The 25,647-nt window shown below is 40.6% G+C and overlaps 1 protein-coding gene across 3 annotated transcripts in view; it reads right to left on the minus strand.

Annotated features, from left to right (window-relative positions):
* Positions 1-21,922, minus strand: part of FBXO30 (F-box protein 30) — a 30,050-nt gene extending 8,128 nt beyond the window's left edge. Inside the window, exons 1-2 of one of the 3 annotated variants that reach the window (XM_049903047.1) lie at positions 21,839-21,922; positions 9,208-11,251 (exon numbers count right to left, since the gene is read on the minus strand). In XM_049903047.1, the coding sequence (XP_049759004.1) occupies positions 9,208-11,235 (2,028 nt within the window). In that variant the 5' untranslated portion in view covers positions 11,236-11,251; positions 21,839-21,922. Of the gene's footprint in view, positions 1-9,207; positions 11,252-15,749; positions 15,893-21,718 lie in introns of those variants that run through there. The other 2 variants (XM_049903038.1, XM_049903031.1) reach the window with 2 other exon arrangements.
* Positions 21,923-25,647: the final 3,725 nt, after the last annotated feature.

Genomic DNA, 25,647 nt, shown 5'->3' on the forward strand with positions numbered 1-25,647 from the left:
AATGCACTTTAAAAAAAAGCTTAATTCAAACAAAATTTAAAAACATTACAACCTGATGAATTGAGAGCCACTTGCTATAAGCTAATATGCACTGCACACTGTTCTTTTGGCCTATCCAGTTGGCAATACAGAATTATCCACTGTCTGGAGATACTGACAATACAAGTGTTATTTTTTTCTCCCATTCCTATTAAAGTGTATTAAAAATACCCTAGAATGTTGTTAAGGTAACTTTTCTTCCTACTATTCATAAGTAATAAAGGTACTTAGTAGAGATGAAGAATACAAGTGCTTCGATTTGTTCAAAACGTTTCTGCAAATTTACATAGAAAGACCTTTGTAGAATGGGAAACCCTGATGGCACAGTGGCTAAGTGCTGCGGGTGCTAACCAAGAGGCTGGCACTTCGAATCCACCAGGCGCTCCTCGGAAACTCTATGGGGCAGTTCTACTCTCCCCTATAGGGTCACTATGAGTCGGAGTCAACTCGACAGCAGTGGGTTTGGTGTGTTTTTTTTTTTTTTGGTTTGTAGAATGAATCCTATTTTAGTCCTACAGGAGTTGGAATCGACTTGACGGCATTGCGTTTGCTTGTTTTTTTAAACTATGAAATGTGTTCCTAAGCAAAATACTCACCTGGCTATCCCTGTACATATGCCTGCTGGTAAATATACGGGCTATTTCCCTTTTTGTCCACTCAGTAGGTCCAGACTCTGAAGCACTGTCATCTTATTTGTCTAGCTGACTTCTTTTGTTTTTAATTTTCATTTATTAAATGATGCCAATAATAGCTGTGAAAGGTAGGTTGACCAAAAACCAAACCCCCTGTCGTCAAGTTGATTTTGACTCACAGTGACCCTATGACAGGGCAGAACTGCCCCAGAGGGTTTCCTAGGCTGTAGATCCTTATGGAAGCAGACTGCCACATCTTTCTCTGGCAGAGCAGCTGGTGCGTTCCAACAGCCGACCTTTCAGTTAGCAGTCGAGTGGTAAACACTGCACCACCAGGGCTCTGTGTAAGGTACAGAGTGGGATGCGTTTTGGAATTCTGGAATGGAAATGGAAATGTTGAATGCTCTGGTCCATCCGCTTATACATTCATTCAAGAAATATTTACAGAATGCCTATTACGGCCCAAACCCTATATCTTGTGCTGAAAATGCAGTGGCAAACAAAATCAGATTTGGTCTTTGTCCTTACGGAAGTCCAGCTGACTTCGGAGGTCCTCTTCTGTCTATACAATTCAAAGTATAAAACTACCTGAACATGACTGGAGCAGGACAGACCTGGATAACAAGCATCAACTGGGCAGGCCAGGTCTAAGCATCGTGACTGAGCTTATTAACAGGCAAATGTCTAATTAAAGGACACTGACTATATGGTAAACAGCAGTGACTTTGAGGGAAGCCCCCAGCACTCATTACAGCTTCTCAGAAAAGGACGGTGATGACTTCCAGGGGTGGCCAGATGCCTTCAAATTCCGTGGGAAGAAAATTATTTTTCAGCTGGTAAATTTTCTTTTAATAGAAGTTACCACCGTAGCACACAATGAGTAAGTACTCCCTAAACTCTTTAGGGCTATGATCAATTACCATGCATGGAGTGATTCCCCATTAGTTAGCAAAAGCCTAAGAAGTAGCTACCAATAGATATTACAGATGTCATTAGCCTCTCCTACAGTCCCCCGCATTCACAAAGCTACAGGGGGAACTAGCAGTATTCTTTAAGCTTCGGCAGAACAAATTAACTGTAAGGCTCAGGGGTGGCAGGCAGTCTCCATACTTCCACACAACTAAGAATCTGAGGAAACAAACTGAGGAAAAGCAAGCAAAAAACTGGATGGTTCCCACCTCCTTACGACTAGGGTTCTTAATAGCGGGTCATTCTTTTGTTCAAGCATCCATCATGTATTTACTTATTAGTGACTGATACAGGGCAAGTGCTGTACCCTGATGGTGTAATGGTTAAGTGCTTGGCTGCTCACTGAGGAGTCAGAGGTTGGAACCCGCCAGCAGCTTTGTGGGAAAAAAAAGTGGTAGTCTGCTTCCACATGGATTTACAGCCTTGAAAACACTACGCAGTCACTATGAGCTGGAATCAACTCAAAGACAGTAGATTTGAGTTTCTAGGTCATCGTGAAGCAGTCCCGCTGGTGCAGTGGTTAAAGCGCTCAGCTGCTAACTGAAAGGTCCGCAGTCAAACCCACTAGCTGCTCCTCGGGAGAAAGATATGGCAATCTGCTTCTGTAAAGGTTTACAGCCTTGGAAACCCTGTCGGGCAGTTCAACTCTGTCCAATAGGGTTGCTATGGGTCAGAACCAACTTGACAGCAATGGCTTAGTGCCAGGCAGTAGAATATTCTAGTTAACTAGAGCCCCTATTTAAGGAACTTGAGTCTAATGAAGAAAACCGACAATGAATTTCAAGTCAGTATGACAAATGCTTTAATAGCAGTGTATAATGTGGGACTGTAGAAATACAGAGCAGCGCACCTCCCTGAAAGTTTCCGAGGGGGGGCTCCAGAGGGCTTTCCTGAGGAAGAAAGACCTAAAGAGTGAACAGGATTTAGCAAGGAGATAAAGATCCCAAGCTCCAGAAACAGGTTGCCTAAGTCTGAATCTGTCAATTAGCTGAACAAGTTACTTAGCCCCTCTGAGCCTGTTTAATCCCTAAACCGGGGACAGTGAATTACATAAATTAAGGAAAGTAAAGTGCTTAGTATATTGTCTAGTAAATTTCAAGTGCTCACAAACCGGGGACAGTGAATTACATAAATTAAGGAAAGTAAAGTGCTTAGTATATTGTCTAGTAAATTTCAAGTGCTCACATATAAGAATTAGGGATAGCATAGTCAAAAGCCTTGAGGCAAGAAAGAAAACATCAAGGACTTAAGCAACTCAATGTGGCCGAAGTATAAAGTGACAAGAGAAAACCAAGAGGTAAGCAAGGACCAGGTAAGTAAGGGCCAGATTAGGAAAAATCTTAAGTGTCTCATTAAGGAGCCTGCCTCTATCCCAGACACAATGGACAAGCATTAAAGATGTTTTTAAGCCTTACAGTGATATCACAAGTATTGTATTTAACAAAATGTGTATTACCCTAGCCCTTGTATAGAGAATACGTTAGACAGGAGAGGACCCAAATGGAAGCAGAACCCAGTTAGGAGGTGGTTGCTGTAGGTCAGACATGTTCAGTTTGAGGAAGCTGCGAATTAATTAAGTGGACATGTCCAGCAGACACTGGTATATACCAGAGTGAGTTCAGAGGAGAAAACACCTAGGATATAGATGTGTGAGTAATCTAAATAAATGATGACAATTTAAACTCCAAGAGTAGATGAAATTTTTCCCAAGAATGAGTACAGAAAATATTTCGTCCCATATGTCAATACTAGTGGGTGAGGACAAAAAAAAAAGCCAGGATCAGGTGTCCCATCTTAAAGATGAGAGGCCAAACGGGAGAAAGACAACAAATCATCTGGAAAACATAAAACACTCACATACACGCATACACACAAGTGTAAAACTTTCTCCCACCACAACTTCCTTTTGGAAAAAAAAAAAAAGATAATTAGTGTATTCATTTATTTTCGAAAAGTCCCAGGTGTACAAAAAAGTAGACGTAGATTCTGAAAAACTAAAGCAATGAATAAAAGAGAAAATCTAAGGGTGTTAAGAAAAAAATAACTAGGAAATGTTAATTCTGGGCAACCAAATGCGAAATTTATCACAATTTCAACAGTTTCATATTCCATGTTTTCTAAAGGGAAAAACACTTCAATCAAAGCTACTTGCAATATCTTCTAGTTTCTATTGGATACTGCATCAATTAGGAGCTGGGCAAAAGTAGGGTATCACAGGAGGAAAATGGTGGAGCAGGATTTGCTCCCAGGCCTGTCTAAATATCCAGTCTAAGCTCCCAATGTGTAATACTGCTGTGTACTGTACTAAAATCAGAGTTCCACCCACAACATCAAATCCCACTGCCCTATTTTTATCTCACGTCACTCTATTACATTTCCACACCCGTCTATTTTTGCTCTCTATCCCCCCAATGCACCACTCGTCTGTCAGTATGTCAGACATACTGTGTGCCCTGCATGTTGCTGTGATACTGGAAGCTATGCTCCTGGTATTTCAAATACCAGCAGAGTCACCTATGGTAGACAAGTTTCAGTGAAGCTTCCAACTAAGACAGACTAGGAAGAGGTACATGGTCATCTATTTTTGAAAAAAACTGGCCAGTGAAAACCTTATCAATAGCAGGGGAACATCATCTGACACAGTGCCGGAAGATGAGCCCCTCAGGTTAGAATGCACTCAAAATACGACTGGGGAGGAGCTGCCTCCTCTAAGTAGGGTCGACCTTAAAGACTTGGTTGGAGTAAACCTTTCGGGACCTTCATCTGCTGATGTGGCATGACTCAAGATGAGAGGAAACAGATGTGAACATCCATTAAAAATCAGAACATGGAATGCAGGAAGCATGAATCTAGGAAAATGGAAGTCATCAAAAATGAAATGGAACACATAAAGATCAATATCCTAGGCATTAGTGAACTGAAATGGGCTTGTATTGGCAATTTTGAATCAGACAATCATATGGTCTACTATGCCAGGAATGACAAATTGAAGAGGAATGGCATTGCATTCATCGTCAAAGAGAACATTTCAAGATCTATCCTGAAGTACAACGCTGTCAGTGGTAGGATAATATCCATATATCTAAAAGGAAGGCCAATTAATACAATTATTATTCAAATTTATGTACTAATGTACAAATTTATGTACAAATTTATCACTAATGCCAAAGATGAAGAAACTGAAGATTTTTACCAACTTTTGCAGTCTGAAATCAATCAAACATGCAATCAAGATGCATTGATAATTACTGGCGATTGCAATGAGAAACTTGGAAACAAATGATCAGTAGTTGGAAAACACGGCTTTGGTGATAGAAATGATGCCAAAGATTGCGTGACAGAATTGTCAAGATCAACGATACCTTTTTCAACAACATAAATACCTTTTTTCAACAACATAAACAGTGACTATACTCAAGGATCTTGCCGATGGTATAAACTAGAATCAAATTGACTACATCTGTAGAAAGAGATGATGGAGAAGCTCACTATCATCAGTCAAAATGAAGCCAGGGGCCAACTGCAGAACAGACCGTAAGTTGCTCATAAGCAAGTTCAAGCTGAAAATTAAAACAAGTCCACGAGAGCCAAAGTACAACCTTGAGTATGTTCCACCTGAATTTAGAGATCTCAAGAATAGATCTGATGTACTGAGCACTAACGACCCAAGACCAGATGAGTTGTGGTATGACATCACGGACATTATATATCACAGACATCATACATGAGGAAAGTAAAAGGTCATTAAAAAGACAGAAAAGAAAGAAAAGACCAAAATGGATATCAGAATACTTGGAAACTTGCTCACGAACATAGAGTACCTAAAGCAAATGGAAGAAATGATGAAGTAAAAGAGCTGAACAGAAGATTTCAAAGGGCAGCTCAAGAAGACAACATACAGTATTATAATGAAATATGCAAAGACCTGGAGTTAGAGAACCAAAAGGGAGGAACACCTTCGGCATTTTTCAAGCTGAAAGAACTGAAGAAAAATTCAAGTCTCGAGTTGCAATTCTGAAGGATTCTATGGACAAAATATTGAACACCACAGAAAGCATCAAAAGAAGATGAAGGAATACAGAGTCACCGTACCAAAAACTGGTTGACGTTCAACCATTTAGGAGGAAGCATATGCTCAAGAACCAATGGTACTGAAGGAAGAAGCCCAAGCTTTGCTGGGGAAAAACAAGGCTCCAGGAATAGATGGAGTATCAACTGAAATGTTTCCACAGCGGATGCAATGCTGGAACCACTCACTTGTCTATGCCAAGAAATTTGGAAGACAGATGCCTGGCCAACAGACTGGAAGACATCCATATTTGTGACCACTCCAAAGAAAAGTCATACAAAAGAATGTGGAAATTATTGAACAAATATCATTAATATCACACACAAGTAAAATTTTGCTGAAGATAATTCAAGCAGTTGCAGCAGTATATTATCAGGGAACTGCCAGAATTTCAAGCTGGATTCAGAAAAGGACGTGGAACAAGTGATATTATTGCTGATATGAGATGGATCTTGACTGAGAGTAGAGAATACTAGAAAAATGTTTATCTGTGTTTTATTGACTATGCACAGGCGTTCCACTACGTGGGTCATAATAAACTACGGATAACATTGCAAAGACTAGGAATTCCGGAACACTTAATTGTGCTCATGCAGACCCTGTACATAAACCAAGAGGAGTCCTTCAAACAGAACAAGGGGATACTGCATGGTTTGAAATCAGAAAAGGTATGCGTCTGGATCGGATCATTTCGCCATACTTATTCAATCTGTATGTTAAGCAAACAATCCTAGAACCAGACTATATGAAGAACAGGGCATCAGAACTGGAGGAAGACACATTAACAACCTGGATTATGTAGATGACACAACCTTCTTGCTGAAAGAGGACTCAAAAAGTACTTACTGATGATGAAGATCAAAGACTACGGCCTTCAGTATGGATTACACCTCAACACAAAGAAAACAGAAATACAACTGCACCAATAAGCAACATCATGATAAACAGAAAAAGTAACGAAGTTTTCAAGGATTTCATTTTACTTGGATCCACCATCAAGCCCATGGAAGTGGCAGTCAAGAAATCGAATGACAGGGAGGAGTGGGGAGGAAAAACATTAACTAGATAAAGATAAGTGGTAACTCCGGTAAAGGGTGAGACAGCACACAATACTGGGGAAGTCAGTATAACTTGACCAAGGTAAGGTCATGGAAGCTTCACAGACATGTCCAAACTCCCTGAAGTACCAAATTCATGGGCAGAGGGCTGAGGACGATGGTCTTGGGGAACATCTAGCTCAATTAGCATAACAGTTTATAAAGAAAATGTTCTACATCCTACTTTGGTGAGTTGTATCTGGGGTCTTAAAAGCCTGTGAGCAGCCATCTAAGATACTCCATTGATCTCACCCAGTCTGGAGCAAGAGAGAATGAAGAAAATCAAGGACACAAGGGAAAGATTAGTCCAAAAGACTAATGGACCACAACTACTACAGCCTCCACCAGACTGAGTCCAGCACAACTAGATGGTGCCCGGATACCACCACCAACTGCTCTAACAGGGATCACAATACAGGATTCAGGAGAGATGAAGAAAAATGTAGAACAAAATTTTAACTCATAAAAAAATAAGACCAGATTTACTGATCTGAAAGAAACTAGAGAAATCCTGAGAGTATGGCCCCCAGACATACTCAGGGCTGAAGTCACTCCTGAGTTTTCCCTTCAGCCAAAGATTAGACACGCCTATAAAACAAACAACATACATACATAGCTCAACCGTGTATATGAGACTAAATGGGCAACCAGCCTAGGGCAAAGACAAGAAGGCAGGAGGGGGCAAAAAAGCTGGTAATGAGGAACCCAAAGTAGAGAAGGGAAGAATGTTGACATGTCATGGAGTTGGCAAACCATGTCATAAAACAATATATATATTAATTGTTTAATGAGAAACTAATTTTCTCTGTAAACCTTCATCTAAAGTACAATTAAAAAAAAAAATCAAATGACATATTGCATTGGGCAAATCTGCTGCAAAAGACACCTCTGAAGTGTTGAAAATCAAAGATACCACTTTAAGGACTAAGGTGCACCTAACCCAAGCTACTGTATTTTCAATTGTCTCATATGCACGGGAAAGTTGGACAATAAATAAGGAAGACTGAAGAATTGATGCCTTTGAATTATGGTGTTGGTGAAGAATATTGAATATACCCTGGATTGCCAGAAGAATGAAATCTGTCTTGGAAGCAGTATAGCCAGAATGCTCATTAAAAGTAAGGATGGCGAGAATTCATCTCACTTACTTCAGACATGTTATCAGCAGGGACCAGTCCCTGAAGGAGGACATCATGCTTGGTAAAGTAAAAGGTCAGTGAAAAACGAGATGGACTGAAACAGTGGCTGCAACAACAAGTTCAAACAGCAACGACTGTGAAGATGGCGCAGGACTGGGCAGTATTTCTTTTGGTTGTACACAGGGTTGCTGCAGTTGGAACTGACTAGACAGCACCTAATTACAAAAATATCCCCCAAATACTCTATTGGTCACTACTAGTATGTCTGTAGCAGTGGTTACAGCTTTTTATTATCTTTTTCTAGCTAAGTCCTACCTCAAATAACCAAGTCCTATGAGAGAAGCTGCTAAAAAGACTAGAGACAAAATGCCAATTGTAAGCAGGAAATAACCTTCTCTTTTCTTCCTCTATTGTCTTACGGTGAAAATGTTTCATATGGAGCCCAAGTCAGAAGGTAGTAAAATGGACCCAAACAAATGAAGTTGTTTCAGAAGTATGGAAGAATATGGAACTGCTCAACTGAAGAAATGGATGTGGTCTATACTACATTAGATTTGCATCTAGTTCTAGGATATGTGCAATAAATCTGTGATCGTAATGAACAATTCTAACAATTCTAGTTCTTGATTAATCATTAAAAAAGAGTCTGCCATCATATAGGCTTCGTAAGTTTTAGGGGATGGTTAATTTATCAACAAGATATTAATTTTATTAATTCATCAGTAACATCAAGTGCTACTATATGTCACCACCACCCATCTATCAGTTTGTCATACTATAGTGGCTTATGTGTTGCTATGATGCTGGAAGCTATGCCAATGATATTTCAAATACGAGGAGGGTCACCCATGGTGGACAGGTTTCAACAGGGCTTCCAGATTAAGACAGACTAGGAAGAAAGGCCTGGTGATCTACTCCCAAAAACTAGCCAGTGAAAACCTTACAGGTCACAAAAGAACACTGTCCCACTGGCTTGCTTTGGACCCATCCATCATCAGGAGGAAGCAATCGCTAGACAAGAACATCATGTTCCGTGAAGTAGAGGGCCAAGGACAGCATGAGAGACCCTCGGTGACAAAGGCTGGTACAATAGTGGCAATAATGGACTGAAACATGCTGGAGACTGTAAGGATGATGCAGGATTTTGCAATGTTTTGTTCTGTTGTACATAAAGTCACCATGAATCGGAGGTCACTCAATGGCAGCTAACAACAACAAACATGCGTAAAATAAGGAGTTGGTACAGTTAAGATTCAACTAACCTTTTCTTTTATCTGCCATGATGAATTTCCATCTGGATACTTTCTCTTCCCCCATTGTAGTATGACCATTCCACGAGACTGAAGCAGACTGCCACACACATCCCTCATTAACCTGGATACACGTGAGAGCTGGCATAAACTGAAGCCATCGAGAAAGCCTGCAATATGCTGCAGGACCTCAAAAGGAAGACTACTTAGATGGTCACTATGTAATCCCAACACACAGTTTCTAGCAGGTTCTACTAATACCGTAGATATGCATGGCTGAATTCCAAATGACCTCAGATGGCGATCATGTATAATCTTTGCTCCTTGTGTTGATGGACAAAATCTACGCTGAGAATAGGTACAGCCATAATAAGCTAAAGGACACCTCTGTTCCATCCAGCCATTGAGCCCAGCATGAATGTCACCATGTACATTCTTAAAATGTGAAGAAAATTCTTTTCTTCTAAATAACTGTCCACAAACAAATGTAAACATTGAACGCTGCTTGGGTTGGTACCTAGCGACACATTCCAAAACTAAATCCAGCCCAAGTGTCTGAAACGGGCTTGGATTTGAAAGCTGTGGGTTGGCATGATCACAAGCTGAAGCTGAAGCTATTTCCCCAACCATTGTATTTGTAGCTAATATTGCAGACGGAAGTGAAAAAGTCTGAGTCCCAAAGTCAATGTGATAAACATCAACCATGCGACTATCAGATATACCCCTCCCACCTGGAGAATCTCCTAAACAAAAGAGTAATGCTGCTGTGATTAGATCTATTCCTTGGAGGCCCATTGGATCTTCTGCAACTTCCAAATCTGATGTATCCACTGCTTTATCTTCCATTGATTTGCACCAACATGAATTAGAAAAATATTTGAATGAAGGCATACCAAAAGGCAAGACATCCATATTCTTCAAATCCCCTAAGTCTACTTTTCTACAATACAGTTCTCCTTCATCCTCATCATCGGGCATGAGGATATGCTGTACTGTGCCATTAGGCAAAGGACTGGGCGGTATTACTTCCCTAAGTTGTGCTGCTATTGAAAGTGAACTGGAAGGTTTTGAAGTGTCATCTGATGCCACACATTCTCCATTTGTTAAGTTAGTTTGTTTTGAATCACCATGTAAATTCTGATTCTGTACCTGTGTGCATATATTTCCCAAAGGAAAGCCATTACAAAGAGAAGTGCCATGAGAACTTGTATCCAAGTCACATAATAAATCACTTGAACCATTTTGTTCAGGCTGGGCATTCTGAATTGTGTCGTGGTGGTCAATTCCACCTACTGCTCCTATCTCATCCTCATAAAGAAGATCCTGGTCTTTTAAGTTTCTATCCTGTAAGCTTTCTCTGGTATTCTGCTCTTCATCTATCTCATCTGGGGACACACAAAAACTTGTACTCAACATGCCAATGTCTCTTGTGGCAGTATTTAGGATATCTAAAGCAGCAGCCAAACTTCTGGTTGTTTCTACAGTAGCTTGATAAAGTGCACCATAAGATTTCTCATCAACAGAGACCAAGCCATTAGTATGTGGTATTTCTGGGACACTTGATTTAACTGAAATTTGTTCTCTAGCTTCTGATACTTTCTCAGTCGCTTTTGACATCATGGTGGCTACTTTGAGAGATTCTAAGAGCATCCTTTGGTCTTGAAGGGCCAAAGCCATATCTAATTGTGCCACTTCATCAACATCTTTGCTCAGAATTTCATAGGATTTCCGGTCGGCATAACTAACTGGCCATCGGTTCCACTCCATAGTACAGCACACCACGCTTGCAGGGCATGTTTCTAGATGTTCAGCAACTTTATTTCGGGCCATTGTAAATGGACATCCAAAGTCACTATTTAAACAAGGCACTCGTTCAAATGGACATAAAAGTCGATGTTCATCAGCTTTACAAGAATGGAAAACTGCTCCACAAACCAATGGGCAACCAATCAAGTCACAGGAAATCCCAGGCTCTGGTCGGGTCATGCACCGTCTGCTGACACAGTTCACACAGTGGGAATGCTGCAGCTCCTCCTCCATAATGGCCAGTCCAGCTCTAGTTGTTGAAATGGAAAAAGACAGGAAGTTAGGCAAAAAGTGGTCATTTTGGAAAAACTGTTTAATAATTAACTGCTAATGTATACTGGCTTATTTTAGGGTGAAATGTAAAAAATATAAAAACATAATCATATGTAATAGTATTAATGTTACATAAATCAATATAATTTTGAAAGAACTTCAGCACTTCAAGTAACAATTCAGTCACAGTTCATTTTTATAAACCATGTTATAATATGCCTAAAAGAGCAAAAGCTTTAAACCCTAACACTTAAATTCTAGTGTCCTGTGTCACGTATAAATTAATGACAAAACAAGTTAATGCTTATTGTAACAGATTTCAGAGGCTGCTTTAACTTGAAGTTTTTTATTTTAACTAAACTGATCTTGATATACTCCGCATTGCAAAGACCTCATCGGATTCCTAAAAAAGAAATGTTTGAACTCCATAAATAGGCTTAACTGAAACTTCTTTGCTGTTATTGTTAGTTGCCGTCAGGTCGATTCCAACTCACGGCCACCCCATGCGTGCACAGTAAAACTGCTCCATTGAGTTTCTGAGTCTGTGACCTATTAGATCACCAACCAGGCCTATCTTATGAGGAGCCTCTGGGTGGCTTTAAACCACCAATTTTTTGGCTAACAGACAAGTGTTCAGTGGTTTGTGCTACCCAGGGACTCCTAAAACTTCCTTAAAAGTTTTCTTTTTTCTATCCCCTCTAAATATATGAATTCATTTAAGATTTCATCTACTATCTCTCCTTCTGCATATACCTTAATAAATTCTATAACAAATTCACAGAATAAGTCTTAATTATGACACAGAGGGAATTTATCCAGAAAATCTAAGTTCCACCTCAAGCTCTGTGGCTGTGGGTATACTTGCTTCTGAGGGTCCCCATTCCCATTCATTCATTAAACATCTCTGGTACAACTACCCTGTACTAATGTATCTGGTGTGGCAATATAAAGATTAATAAGACATACCGCCTCCTCTCAAGGAGCTACAGTAGGAGGTCAAATCAAAGACAGGAAAAGTCAAATCACGTTATTATGTGATCAGTACAACGGAAGTAAAATGGTAGCACAGAGAAGATAGTAAGTTGTATGGGTAGGGGGTTAGAGAAGAATTTACAGTAATCTTGAAAGATGAGAAGTCTGAAGTATGGAAGGGCGAGGCTGGTAAGGAAGGGAGACTTCAATGTTGAAGGAACAGCATATGCAAATGCAGAAGTGGCATGAATTGCCAAACATGTTCAGTAAACCTCAAGGTTCCTGGGATTACAACGTAAAATGTCTAAGGTAGTTGTAAGAGACAAGATCAAATGGGAATGAGACGAATTACAAACAATCTTACATGCTACTCTTAGGAGTTCAGACTTTAAATAATTGGAGATCATTGAGGATTTTAAGCAGAGAAATAGTATCTATAAAATAGCATGAAAGTATTACAGATACCTAATGGTCTTTCCTGGTTTAAAATCAGCTATTATGACTTTATCATGACTTAATCAAGAAAAGTTTTATACCAAAAATAATGGAAAACATCAGTACAGTATCTTGAGTCACTTATGATTACTGAGCCTGTTAAGAGGATTTTTTTCTATAATCTTCAACTTCTTTATTGGGTTGTTCCTATTAACAGCAAAACATATTTAAGATCTTCTCAACTTAAAAAACCTAAATAACATACAATACAGGGGAAGTCTGCACAACTTGACCAAGGCAAAGCCATAGACTCTTCCAAGACACATCCAAACACCTTGAGGTACCGTGTTACTGCGGCTGAGGGCTGAAGACTGTGGTCTCGGGGGACATCTAGGTCAACTGGCACAACATAGTTCATAAACAAAATGTTCTATATTCTACTTTGGTGAGTAGTGTCTGGGGTCTTAAAAGCTTGCGAGTGGCCATCTAAAATACATACATTGGTCCACCACATTCACAGCAAAGGAGGATGAAGAAAACCTAAGACACAAGGAAAATATTAGTCCAAATGACTAATGGACCACATGAACCACAGCCTCCACCAGCCTGAGCCCAGAACTAGACGGTACCCAGCTACCACCACTGACCACTCTGACCAGGATCATAATAAAGCGTTCCAGGCAGAGTGGGAAAAAAATGTAGAACAAAATCCAAATTCATACACACACACACAAAAGACCAGATCCACTGGTCTAACAGACACTGGAGGAACCCCCGAGACTACGGCCTCCAGATACCCTGCTAACTCAGAACTGAAACTACTCCTGAAGTCCACCTTTCAGTCAAAGATTAGACAGGCCTATAAAACAAACAATAACACACATGAGGAAACTTAGTTCACTCCAGTATATGAGACCAAATGGGCAACACCTGACCAAAAGCAAAGATGAGAAAGCAGGAAGGGACAGTAAAACTAGACAAATGGACACACAGAACCCAGGGTAGAAAGGGAAAGGAGGAGAGTGCTGACACATTGCATGGATGTCCAATGTCACAAAACAATTTGTGTATAGATTTTTGAATGAGAAACTAGTTTGCGCTGTAAACTTTCACCTAAGATAGAATAAAAAAATTAAAAAACCTAAATAATAAACAATATCCCTCTTTTGGAAACCCTGGTGGCATAGTAGTTAAGAGCTATAGCTGCTAACCAAGAGGTCAGCAGTTCGAATCCACAGGCGCTCCTTGGAAACTCTGTGGGGGCAGTTCTACTCTGTCCTGTTCGGTTGCTATGAGTCAGAATCGACTTGATGGCAATGGGGTTTTCAGGGGTTCCCTCTTTTGTTACCTTTCTTTTTTCCTATTCAGTCAAGCTTTCAGAAAAAAAAAAAACACACACAAACAAAAAGAAAACCCTTCCAACCTCTCACATATTCCTCAACCTTCTAATCTGGCTTTATATTTGCCACCACTCATTAAAACTGCTCTACCAAAAGGTTGCAGTTCGAACCCACCCAGCAGCTCCATGGGAAAAAGACCTGGTGACCTGCTTCTGTAAAGATTACAGCAAAGAAAACTCTATGCGGCAGTTCTGTTCTACTACATGGGGTCGCCAGGAGTCAAAACTGACTCAATGGTACCTAAAAACAATTGAGATTCTAAGCACTAAATCCAAAAGGCATTTTTTTCCAGACTCCATCTTCCTTGGCCACTATATCATTATATTGTTGACTAAGCCCTCCTTTTTTGGACTATTTTCTTCCCTTGATTTTCACGATGCTATACTTTCCTGGTTTTTCTCCTAACTCTCTGGTCATGCCTCAGTCTTTTCTTCCTGATTCTTAAATATTACTCTTCTTCAAGATTCCAAGTCATTTCTTGCTCACTCTATACATTCTCCCTAGGCGCTACCAACTTCTTCAAGTTTCAATTACCACCCGCATGCTGAAAACTCTATATCCTGCCTAGATGCCTCTTCCAAACGCCAGACCTCCACACCTAATTACTTATGTCTGTCTACTTGCACACGGCACAGGTAATTCAGCTCAACATTTTCCAAATTATATTACAGCAGACAAGAATTTTGTACATAAGAATCTGATTCTACTATTTTCTTCATCTCAGTGCATAAGAGATTGCTAGCTCTGATATATTTTTCCATAAATTCTATCTTGGTTACAGGTGGCTCACATAAACTAATCACTCCCAAAGAGCTACTTCTTTTTCTCCATTTGAGGCTTGATTTTCCTCAAACTAGAATAACAAAAAGCCTGCCTAAATCAGTATTGATATAGCTTCTCTTGATAAGTAGAAAAGATCTGAGCTGATATTACGGTGTTCAACGATGTCAAGAAAAAAAAAAACAAGGTGCACATTCAATACCAAAACTATATTGTGTTAAAAAGTATAAATTATGAGTTCAACACCTTTATTTATTCCCATAAGTTTTAAAGAACAACATCTACAAATTAAAGAGAGACATGCTAAAAGAATCATAATTGAAGAAATGGAAGATTAAAGACCACAAACACTATAAACTAAGCATACATCCAAAAAAAACCCGAGATTTTAGACCAATCTTACTGAGTGACTAGATAGTGAAAACAGCTGTAGCTTTCTTATTTTGCAACAACCAGAGTTCATCATGAAGTGCATGGTGAAGGTTATAGGCTGGACTGTTACTAAGAAAGAAACCTAAAAATATAAGCAGCTCTAACAAAAGTGGCCGCTGCTCTCAGAACTTGTAGGACACTTTATGTCACCGCACACACCATCACATGACCACACCAGGCAGAACGCATCTCAAAAACATCAAACGTGGCTTAATTCAAAAGTGTTTAAAATAGCAACTATTATAAACAACTCTGAGTTAAATGCAGCAACAACTTATAAAGGCAAAGGGAAAGTGGAAGGTTCTCAAGCTTCAAAATAAATAACTTCTTCCACACTACTCCCTTCTGAACAACAAAAATGTTTAAAAAAAAAAAAAAAAAGAATCCATAGCAAGGAATTCATAATATTTATTATTCATTGAATTAGACTTAGAAGAAAACAGGAACACTACTTACCTACCTATATTGCCCTTCTTTACAGATATCATCTCACTTATTAATCCTCATAACAATCCAGAGGCAACAAGATTTAGAAAGGTTCACTTCCCCAAAGTCAACTACCTAGTAGGCGACAGAACTAGGATTTAAATCTGCGTCTGATCAACGTACATGAATAATAACAGATCTGTTTACTTATAAAAGTTTAAGACAATAAGGCAGGACTTCAGTAACTGGTGATCCAATTTTAAGATGTTATCTGAGGAATGAAGATTACACAACTTCGTTTGTAGTTTATTCCAACACTTAATCACCCGTGTGGTCAAAAAAGTCTTTTTGCTCTTTTCTAATTATGATGGTACATTATTTTGCTGTGGACATATGCATTTTAAATTATTTTTAAATAATTTACATTTATAATACTTAGTATAAACATACATTTGGAACTACATTATGAATTGAACAATTCTCAATACAGCTATGCAAAAGAGGAATCAAGCTCTCCCCGATCCATCCTTTTTCTAATCAAGATTACTATTATCAAATTAAATATGCCCTCATAAAGTATTTCACAATTCCTCATTGATCCTGTAAAACAAGTTTAAAATGTCAATCTCTAATTTATCAGTTGAACAGTGACATGGCAGGCCTAGCAGACACCATGTTGCTAAAATTAAGGCTTCAAGTTTAAGATGAGTTTAATAAAACCTTAATATTTTTTAAGTTTTTTTTTTTTTTTAACTCCCTTGAATCAGAATCTTAACATTCCAAAGAACATTTTTATTATTACACATAAAGTTGAATCACGGGAAAAAAATTTTTATTAGGCTAGAAAATATTTGTAAACGATTAAATGCTTTACAGTAGTTTTAATTTTCTCTAATAGAAGTTCCTTCCCAGTTCATACTCTGGGATTGACAAGCAAGTTATAATAACAGTTTTTAAGACATGGTATTTTCCCATACAATGAAATGAGGCCTTGTCATTTAAAGCTACCTCTCTAGACATAAATATACTGCCCTCAAAAAAGCATTAATTTCTGTCTCCAAATTCATTAAAATATGTAAAGAGGTAAATAAATAGAGGATTGCAAATAAGCATTATTTTAAAATACTCTATAAAAAAACCACCAAAAATACTCAATGCAGCTTCCTGCCTCTGAGCTGATGCCTGCGCCTGACTTCAACAGTCTTCCCTCTCTGCCAACCTGCAGCCTCATCCTTTATGGCTCAGCTTCAAAGTTACTTTTTTGCATATCCTCACAGACAAAGATTCCTGTTCACTACACAGTGCATTTTTCCTTAGTAACTAGTCAAAACTCTAAGTAAATCATTACCCTGTTTAATATCTATCTCCATGGTAAAACTATAAGCTCCATGAAGGGTGGGGCCACTTCTGTCTGATTCATGTTGTTTTCCCTTGCATTCAAAACTGTGACTCAGGAGCTCATTACATTAGATACAACAAATAAATGAAAGACTACAAGCAAATAAACATTTGGATGCCAAAAGAAATTGATTTTCTTGATTTCATGGAAAACAACACACTCCACAAAAAGGCATAATAACCTTCCAGATCTAGCATTAAACAATCTGAGTCAAAATTACCTCATTTTATCTGCTATAAGGTGCCTTGGTGGCACAGTGGTTAAGCACTTGGCCGCTAACCAAAAGGTTGGCAGTTCAAACTCACCAACCACTACATGGAAGAAGGATGTGGCATTTGGCTTCTGTAAAGATTACAGCCTTAGAAACCCTAAGGGTAGTTCTACTCTGTCTTGTGGGGTCACTATGAGTCAGAATAGACTCAATGGCAAAGGGTACAGGTAGCTGCTATAAAAAGTCAACTGTGTGCAAACATTTCTTAAGCACCGAAGATACAGAATATGATAATTATTTAGCGTAGAGCAAATCAAAGAAATTTAATTTCAACCTTCCACTGTTTTAAAATCCTAAACACACACACACACACTCACACACATGTTGCCATGGAGTCAATTCCAACTTATCGTGACCCTATAGGACAGAGCAGAACTGCCCCATAGGGTTTCCAAGGAGTGCCTGGTGGATTCTAACTGCCAACCTTTTTTGTTAGCAGCCATTGCACTTAACCACTACGCCACCAGGGTTTCCAAAAAAGACATCGGAAGAGTTTACCTTTTTGTTGTTCCACTATTTTAACTCCTTCATCAATCTTATGGGCTGATTACTGAGAAAAGCTGAATATAGGGGCATCCAGTTCAAGAAGAAAGGCAAGGGGCCTGCACAACCACGGATGCCCGGGTAGGGAACAGGGTGAGGAAAAGAAGCTCAAAACAGGGAGTGGTATCAGCCTATTGCTTAGTTATTACCATTAATACAGTATTAGATGAAACAGAATTCTACTTAAATATTAACATGTTGCTACAATGTAAGGCTGATTATGGAACTGTGGACAGATTTGTTCAATTAGCTAACTATTAGTACAGAAGCTACAATTGAAATTTCAAATTTAGCCATAAGTTACAAGGTCCTTAAGGGCAAGGCTTGTCCTTTTTTGTATAGTCAGACATGTAAGTGCATACCAAATACAAACACTTGCTGACTAATCTCCTGATCAGGTGCACTCAGTTTTAAAGACCATAATAAACCTATAACCTCAGTCAGACATACCATCTCACTGGTTTAAAAAAAAAAGGGGGGGGGGGGGGTGGGAGTGGGGGGTGGCTAGACAAGATTGAAAATCTTCTATTAATTTAAATGTCCATTAAAGCACATGCCCTACTGATGGAGGTCAAAATGGCTAAATGGGTTATGTATGTGTACAGTCTTTTATGACACTTTGCTTCTGACTTTTTATTTATTGAGTGAATGACCTAATTATGTAGAAAAATTTTCAAGTTTTTAACCACTCCAGATATAATATAATCAAAACATACATCTTCCATTTCTAAATATGATTATGAGTAGCTTGTTCCAAAGTGGAAGTTTCAACTACTTGCAATGTCTCCACTAAATAAACAATGAAAGTATTATGAATTTACATCAGAAATTGAAATAATAAATATTGGTAAATATTAGATATTCAGACTAGAACCTATTTGAGTTGATAAATAAAAATAGTTCACCCAAATGGTGGAACCCAGCTTATTAAAATAGGCAGCAGAGTATAGAGGAATGGGCTTCTTAGGAATCTCAACTTTGTGACCTTGAGGCAATTATTCTACCCTGAAAAAAATACAGAACTCTACAAAGGTTGATTATAATTATGTGTATACTCAATAGGGTGTAAACATGTAGTCTTCAGAAAATACGTGTACTTCACTTTATACAATAGCCATTTACATACATAAACTATACATGTATATACATAATTATTTTTAACATCGGAGCATTTAAACTTATAAAGCTTATTAAAAGCAATCATATGCGGAACTATCTAATGCAAATGTTGTTGTTCACTGCCTCAGGAGTTGGCCCCAACTCATGGTGACCCCACACACAACAGGATCTGACCACTGGGATCCAGAGGGTTTTCACTGGCCCATTTTCAGAAGTAGGTTACCAGGCTTTCTTCCTTCTCTGTCTTAGTCTGGAAGCTCCACTGAAACCTGTTCAGCACCGTACATGTGCAAGGCCCCACTGACAGACAGTGGTGGCTGTGCTCGAGGTGCACTGGGTGGAAATTGAATCTGTGTCTTCCACATGGAGGGGGAAAAATTCTACCACCAAACCACCAATACCTTCATTACACCAAAACCCAATCAAACCCACTACCATCCAGCTGATTCCCGTTCATAGTGACCCTATAGGACAGTGTAGAACTGCCCCCATAGAGTGTCTAAAGCTGTAAATCTTTACAGAAGCAGACTGCCACATCTTCTTCTCCTGGAATGATTGGTGGGTTCGAGCCTCTGACATTTTGGTTAGCAGCTGAGCACTTTAGCCACTGTGCTACCAGGGCCCCTCTGCTTGCATTACCCATCCTTAAGAAAAAAAAAAAAAAAAAAGACACACTTTTTTTGTAAAAAGGTTTTCACAGACTGGACTTTAAGTGAGGCATGTTTGTATCTGTGTAGCTACCCACAACAGAAAAGCTACTAGGCCAAGGTCAATCTCATCTATTTCATCAAACTTAATCTGAAATTAAATAGTATTTTATACAGCCTTTTCACTCAAGGTTTTAACATCAAAGAACTCTATGAATATAATGCCATTCAATCTCATCTATTTCATCAAACTTAATCTGAAATTAAATAGTATTTTATACAGCCTTTTCACTCAAGGTTTTAACATCAAAGAACTCTATGAATATAATGCCATTCCATAGCATGTACTAACTCCTTTCATTCAAAGACTTATCCCAAATCATACAGAATAGTACATGGCTTATCCCATTAAAACAGCTACATTTTGGTAGCACACTTTATTACGTAGTGAACATTCAATAACCAATGTCTACTTTGGTGACCTTAAAGTATCTAACTATATTACATTATCTCAAAATATTAACAATCTATTACATTACTGCTTTTCAATGGTATTATTTTATTGAGCCAATTTATATTGTTCTAAAAAAGTGTTCTCCAGTGGTAGACATGGGGAGAAATACTGGATTAAAATTAAATATCTACTACACTTGGAATACACAGAAGTTCCCCTAGATCTGAAAATGCAGTTGTCTTTATAAACACTCAAAAAACCCCACCCACTAACATTTCCAGAATCAAGAAAGGCTAATGTCAACACTTTAAAGTACCAAGTAAAAAACAAATTTGCAATTTAAAACTAGCAAAACATGTTATCCCCAGTTAAACTCCTGTAGTAAGAAACAGTGACTAAGCATAAAAGAAGAGTGATTCGGCGAATACTGCAGACTGAAACGTTAATCCTTAGAAAAATCCTAAAGGCATATTTTAAGTTACGCTTTTCCTTTTCCCATGTCAACAACTGTACTGCTTTGAAAAACCTCAACAGATAGGGCAAAACACAAAAACTCTGTTAACATAATTTACTAGGTCTCTAAAGGACCCAACGCTGCAATGAAGTTTAGCAAACAGAAATTGAAGTTTAGAAAGTTTGGGCTTTTGTATTTAAAGAGTTTTCAGTTAACCTACACTGATATCAGAATGCCCATAAATAACTTCATCTTGGATCAGAGTCAACCAAGTAATTATGGAATAAAAGGTCAATTCCTTCCCAAGCATCTTTTCTCTGGAACTTACGACACGGCTCAGAAAGAAACACCAAGGGGGGTGGGGGGGAACTACTACAACCATGGTAAACACATACTGTTCTGCCTGTCTCTTACTCCCAAATACACATATTCCAAAAAAGGGGACTACTTTCAATCCAATTTGCGGTATATGTCCCCCCTGCAAGCAACGCGCTTCAAGGAGCTGTACACAAATAACGTGGAAATGGTCATATTCCTCACATTTGAAAAACCAGGAAGTTTCCCTTTAATAAGGGCTGTGGTTGAGACTAGGATCCTCTCACTTCCATGAATGGAAAAGTTACCAACTTCGCTCATCCCGTGGAGATAGTTGATGATGCCTCCCAGTCTTACTTCAACCCGTTTCTCCCCCCAAACCCAAGTTTCTAAAAGGTCAGGGAACGAGAGGCCGGGCTTTCGAGGTTTTGGGGGATTTCCCAAGTGTAACTCATCCTTCGCCCACTCACTCCAACACACAGACATTCAAACCGGGATGTCACGGGGGTCGGTGTCCCCGGGGTTTGGGTCGCCATTTGCTGGCCGCCTCAACGGCTGGCCGGGTAGGAGGATCCGCGCGGGCACCGCGGCCGCCCTCTCGGAGCGCCGGGTCGGCCGGCCGGCCGGGGACAGACGTGGCCCGCCCGGGCCGTGTTTACTGCGCCCCAGGCCGGGCCTGCAGCCCCGCGCACGGCGGGTCCACGGCGCCGCCGCCCCGGCCCTGGGCCTCGCGCCGGACCCCCGCCTCCTCCTCGCCGGCTCAGCCCCGGCGTCCCTCCGGGCCTCCCGACACTCACCGGCCCGAGTGGCCGGACCGCGGCCCAGGCCCTGGCTGCCGCGGCCGCCGTGCCCGGCTGCTCCGCTTTGTCCCGGCGCCGCTCCGCGCCCCACACCCCCGTCGGGTCGGCAGCCTCTACCTCTCCTCTCCTCAGGCAGGGTCGCCGCCTTGTCTCTCCTCCTCCTCCTCCTCAGCCTCCTCTCCTAGCGGCCGCCGGCCCCGCTCTGCCCCGCCTCACCCCGCTCTGCCCCACCCATCCGTCCCGGCCTCGGCGGCGGCGAGCCTGGCGGAGACGCGCACGCTGCGCCCGGCGGAGACTTGCGCACGCCGCGCCCTGACCGCTTGTGGACGGGCAGGGCAGTAGGCTCCAGGCAACCTTCCAGCGAGGTGCTTCGCGCCAGGGCCCTGAGCGACTCGCCCAGGCAGCGCTACCAATCCTGTCCGATTTTTGAATCCTACGTTCCTGGAAGGAATCCCACCGTTGTCGTTGGGTGCCCTTGAATAGATTCCGACTCATAGCGACCCTAAAGGACAGAGTAGACCTGCCCATAGGGTTTCGTGGGCTGTAATCTTTAGGGTGGGTTCAAACCGCGGACAGTTTGGTTAGCAGCCCAGCGCTTAACCATTGCGCCACCAGGGCTCCTTGAAATTTTCCTAGACTTCTAATTTGGCAGTTGAGCAATCGGGCCAGGTTCACCTCGCTATTTGTAGAAGTAGCCCCAGATCCTTTGACCACTGTTCAGTGCTCTTACCCGTAGCTCATGTTTAGGAGGAAATGAGTCAAGTCTTGCTAAATCTTTGGTGATCCTATCCACAGGCCTTCTCACCGGCTAACCGGACTGAGCTCTGCCAGATTCAGACGCGGGGCCTTTCTGGAGCCTAGTGGGGTAGCCCTCCAGATGGGCTGTGAGGGACTGAATCATCTCCCACACAAGCTCCCATTTTAAGGGAATAAAACATCAGCTGCGCGGTCTACATGGGAAAGGAGACATAATCTAGCTAGAAGGAGGCTTTTGCAGGACACTTTAAACGAGAATTGAAATATTGCCTGTTCATTTCAAAGAAAGGTGGTCCATGTCCTTGCTACTATTATCAAGCCTTGGTTTAAGGCCAACCGACAAGAGACAGTGATTCAGAGTCCCTCACCCTCCCTTAGTGGCCCCCTTACTCCCACTCTGTGGGCTGTAGCCCAGTCCTAATGCAAGGGAGCTCTGATAAAAAGAAGATGGCTTTAATCCTGGCAAGTGGGTGAGGGCAGAGGCAGGAAAACTTTGTTTTGTCATCCTTCCTGTGGTTACGTTTTTAACCCCAACTGAGGTACCTTGGGAAAGTCAGGCATGATGGTGAAGAAGGTGTGTCACCTTGGCTGGGTCATGATTCTCAGTGTTTTGGCGGTCCTATAATGTTGTGATCACTTCCATGTTGAGTTTGATATGTGATCACCTCCATGGTGGGATGTGCTGTGCCAATCAATTGAAAGGGAGTTTCCTTGGGCATGTGGCCTGCATCTGAATATAAGTGGACATTCTGGCAAGACTTGGGAGGCTTTTTGCTCAAGCTGGATCCTGCAGCTGGCTCCTGTTGGTCTGACCTCGGTCCTTGGGACTTGAGCTAGCAGTTTACCTGTGGTCTTGCCTGCTGATCTTGGAATTCATTGATCTTTGCAGCCTGTGAGCAAGAGCCCTGCTCTCTGACCTGCTGATCTTTGGTTCACCAGCTCCTGCGGCTATATGAATCAGGAGAAGCCTTTAACGTGACCCACGGACTTGAGAGGGTTCAGCCTCTACAACCATGTGTGCCATTTCCTTAATATAAATCTCTCTCTCTCTATGCTTTACTGGTTTTGCTTCTCTAGAGAACCCAGCCTAAGTCAACAGGTTACACAGAATTTGCCATCCTGCAGAGAAATGACTTTCAGACTTTTGAATCTTTAAGACCAGTCAATTAAGAAAGAAAGAAAAATTGGAGGGAAGAAGGAAGAGAGGGAGGGAGGGAAGCTGAAGAATGATCTTAGATTACTTTTTTACTTTCCAAGGAAAGACATTAAAAAATTGTACCACTCATATCAATATGTTGTTTCATAAATGAAAGGAGTTTTAACACCAATTATTAGCAAGGACATAATCACAGAATAAAGAGCTGTACGGTAAGGACAGTGAAACAGGCAGGATGACCTGATGGGCGAAGATATCTGTTCTCCTTATACTCTTGTCCTATTCTGTGTTCACTGTCCTGGACTGAGTCACATAGCCTTCCTTTGCCTCAGTTCCCCTCCTTTAAAATGATTGTGTAGAATAGATGATCTCTAAAGCCCTTTCCAGCTTTAAAGTCCTATGATTCTATGATTATACTTATTGAAATCTGGATCTTTCCCCTTTACTTCATACCTAACTGACAATAGGTCACCCTCCTCAAGCTGAGTCATTCAGGCTGGAAACATGAAGATGTCCTTTGCTGCCTCCATCATTTCACAGGCCAGGCATCAAAAAAATCACCCTTCCAGCCCACTGTCTTCCTGTCTTTCACATTCATCTCTGGTTAACGACCTAGGTAAATCTGTATTTCTGCTGTTGCTTAACAAACCTTTCCTACTCCAGTGCTCCCCACCTCCAACCCATCATGAACGCAGTTCTTCCTAAAACATCCATTTCATCTTGTGATTTCTCTGCCTAGAAATCTATAATGGCTCTCCAGTGCCCATGGGGTAAAGAAAGTCTCAACTCCTGTGTTCAATTGCCAAAAGTAAATCATATTAGCCTGATGAATTTCCTTCCTCTCTCCACCAAACACTATGCACAGACCAAGTCCAAGGCTGTGCTGATGTTGTGATACTACCTGATGTTCCCTCCTGTTATCTACACAGCTCCAATCCCATGTCCTCTGTAAGGAGTTTCCATAGCACAAAGTATTTTCAGTGTTTCAATGTGCACCGCATGGCACTGTTAGCTGTTTCACAAATCTATCTGTCAGCTCACCAATTATCTCCCAAGTCCATGGAAGCAGGTTTTACATTGCTTTTGGACCATCCTTGGTATCAGGTGCACCACCATACACATTGTAGATGCTCAGTGAATTTGTCACTTGAAAAACAAAATATGTACGTCTTTCATCTCATCCTATCCCCATTTTCAATTTCCGTCCTGTGTTCTAACTCCGCAAAGAACCTTCTCTTGGTGCCTTTTCAAGAGAGATAATCTACCAGAAGAACTAGATGGTGTTGGGCTACTGCTATCAACTGTTCTGATCAGGGCCACATTAAATAGACCCTGAGAGAATGGGAGAAAAATGTGGAACAGAACTCAAGTTCTTAAAAAGTCCAGACTTACTGGACCAGTTGAGACTAAAGGACTCCCTGAGTCTATTGCCCTGAGATACTTTTAAATTTTGACTGAAACTATTCCCTGAGGTCACCATTTAGCGAAATAACAGATTGGCACACAAAATAAAAGATACTACCCTTGAGTATGGTGCTCCTTGAAAAAACCATCTATATGAGACCAAAAGGTCAAGCATTGCTTTAAAGCAAAGATAAGGCAATGACGGGGCAGTGAAGCTAGAGCAATGGAAATGGAGCAACCAGAATGAAATTAAACAGAAATGTGAAAAATGCAACTAATGCAAAATGCAACTAACGTGAAAAATGCAACTAATGTCACTGAATAATTTGAGCAGAAACTGGCGAATGGGAACCTAATTTGCTATGTAAACTTTCACCAAAAACATAATAAAATATTATTAAAATAGAGAAATAATCTAAATCTTCAGTGGTGATTAGAGAAGTACTGCCTTTTCCTCCTTTTTCTTTTTTTTTTGCTTTAAATTCCTGGAGTTTGTGTCACTCCTCTGGGTGTTTAAGCCACAGGCATGATGACTCTGCTGTAGAAATCTGTGCCAAGAAAACACGTATATTAGAGAGGACGGCATATTAGAAGGATCGTTAGTTTCCTC

This window comes from Elephas maximus, chromosome 1, assembly GCF_024166365.1.
Source record: "Elephas maximus indicus isolate mEleMax1 chromosome 1, mEleMax1 primary haplotype, whole genome shotgun sequence".
In the NCBI taxonomy this organism is placed as follows: Eukaryota; Metazoa; Chordata; class Mammalia; order Proboscidea; family Elephantidae; genus Elephas; species Elephas maximus.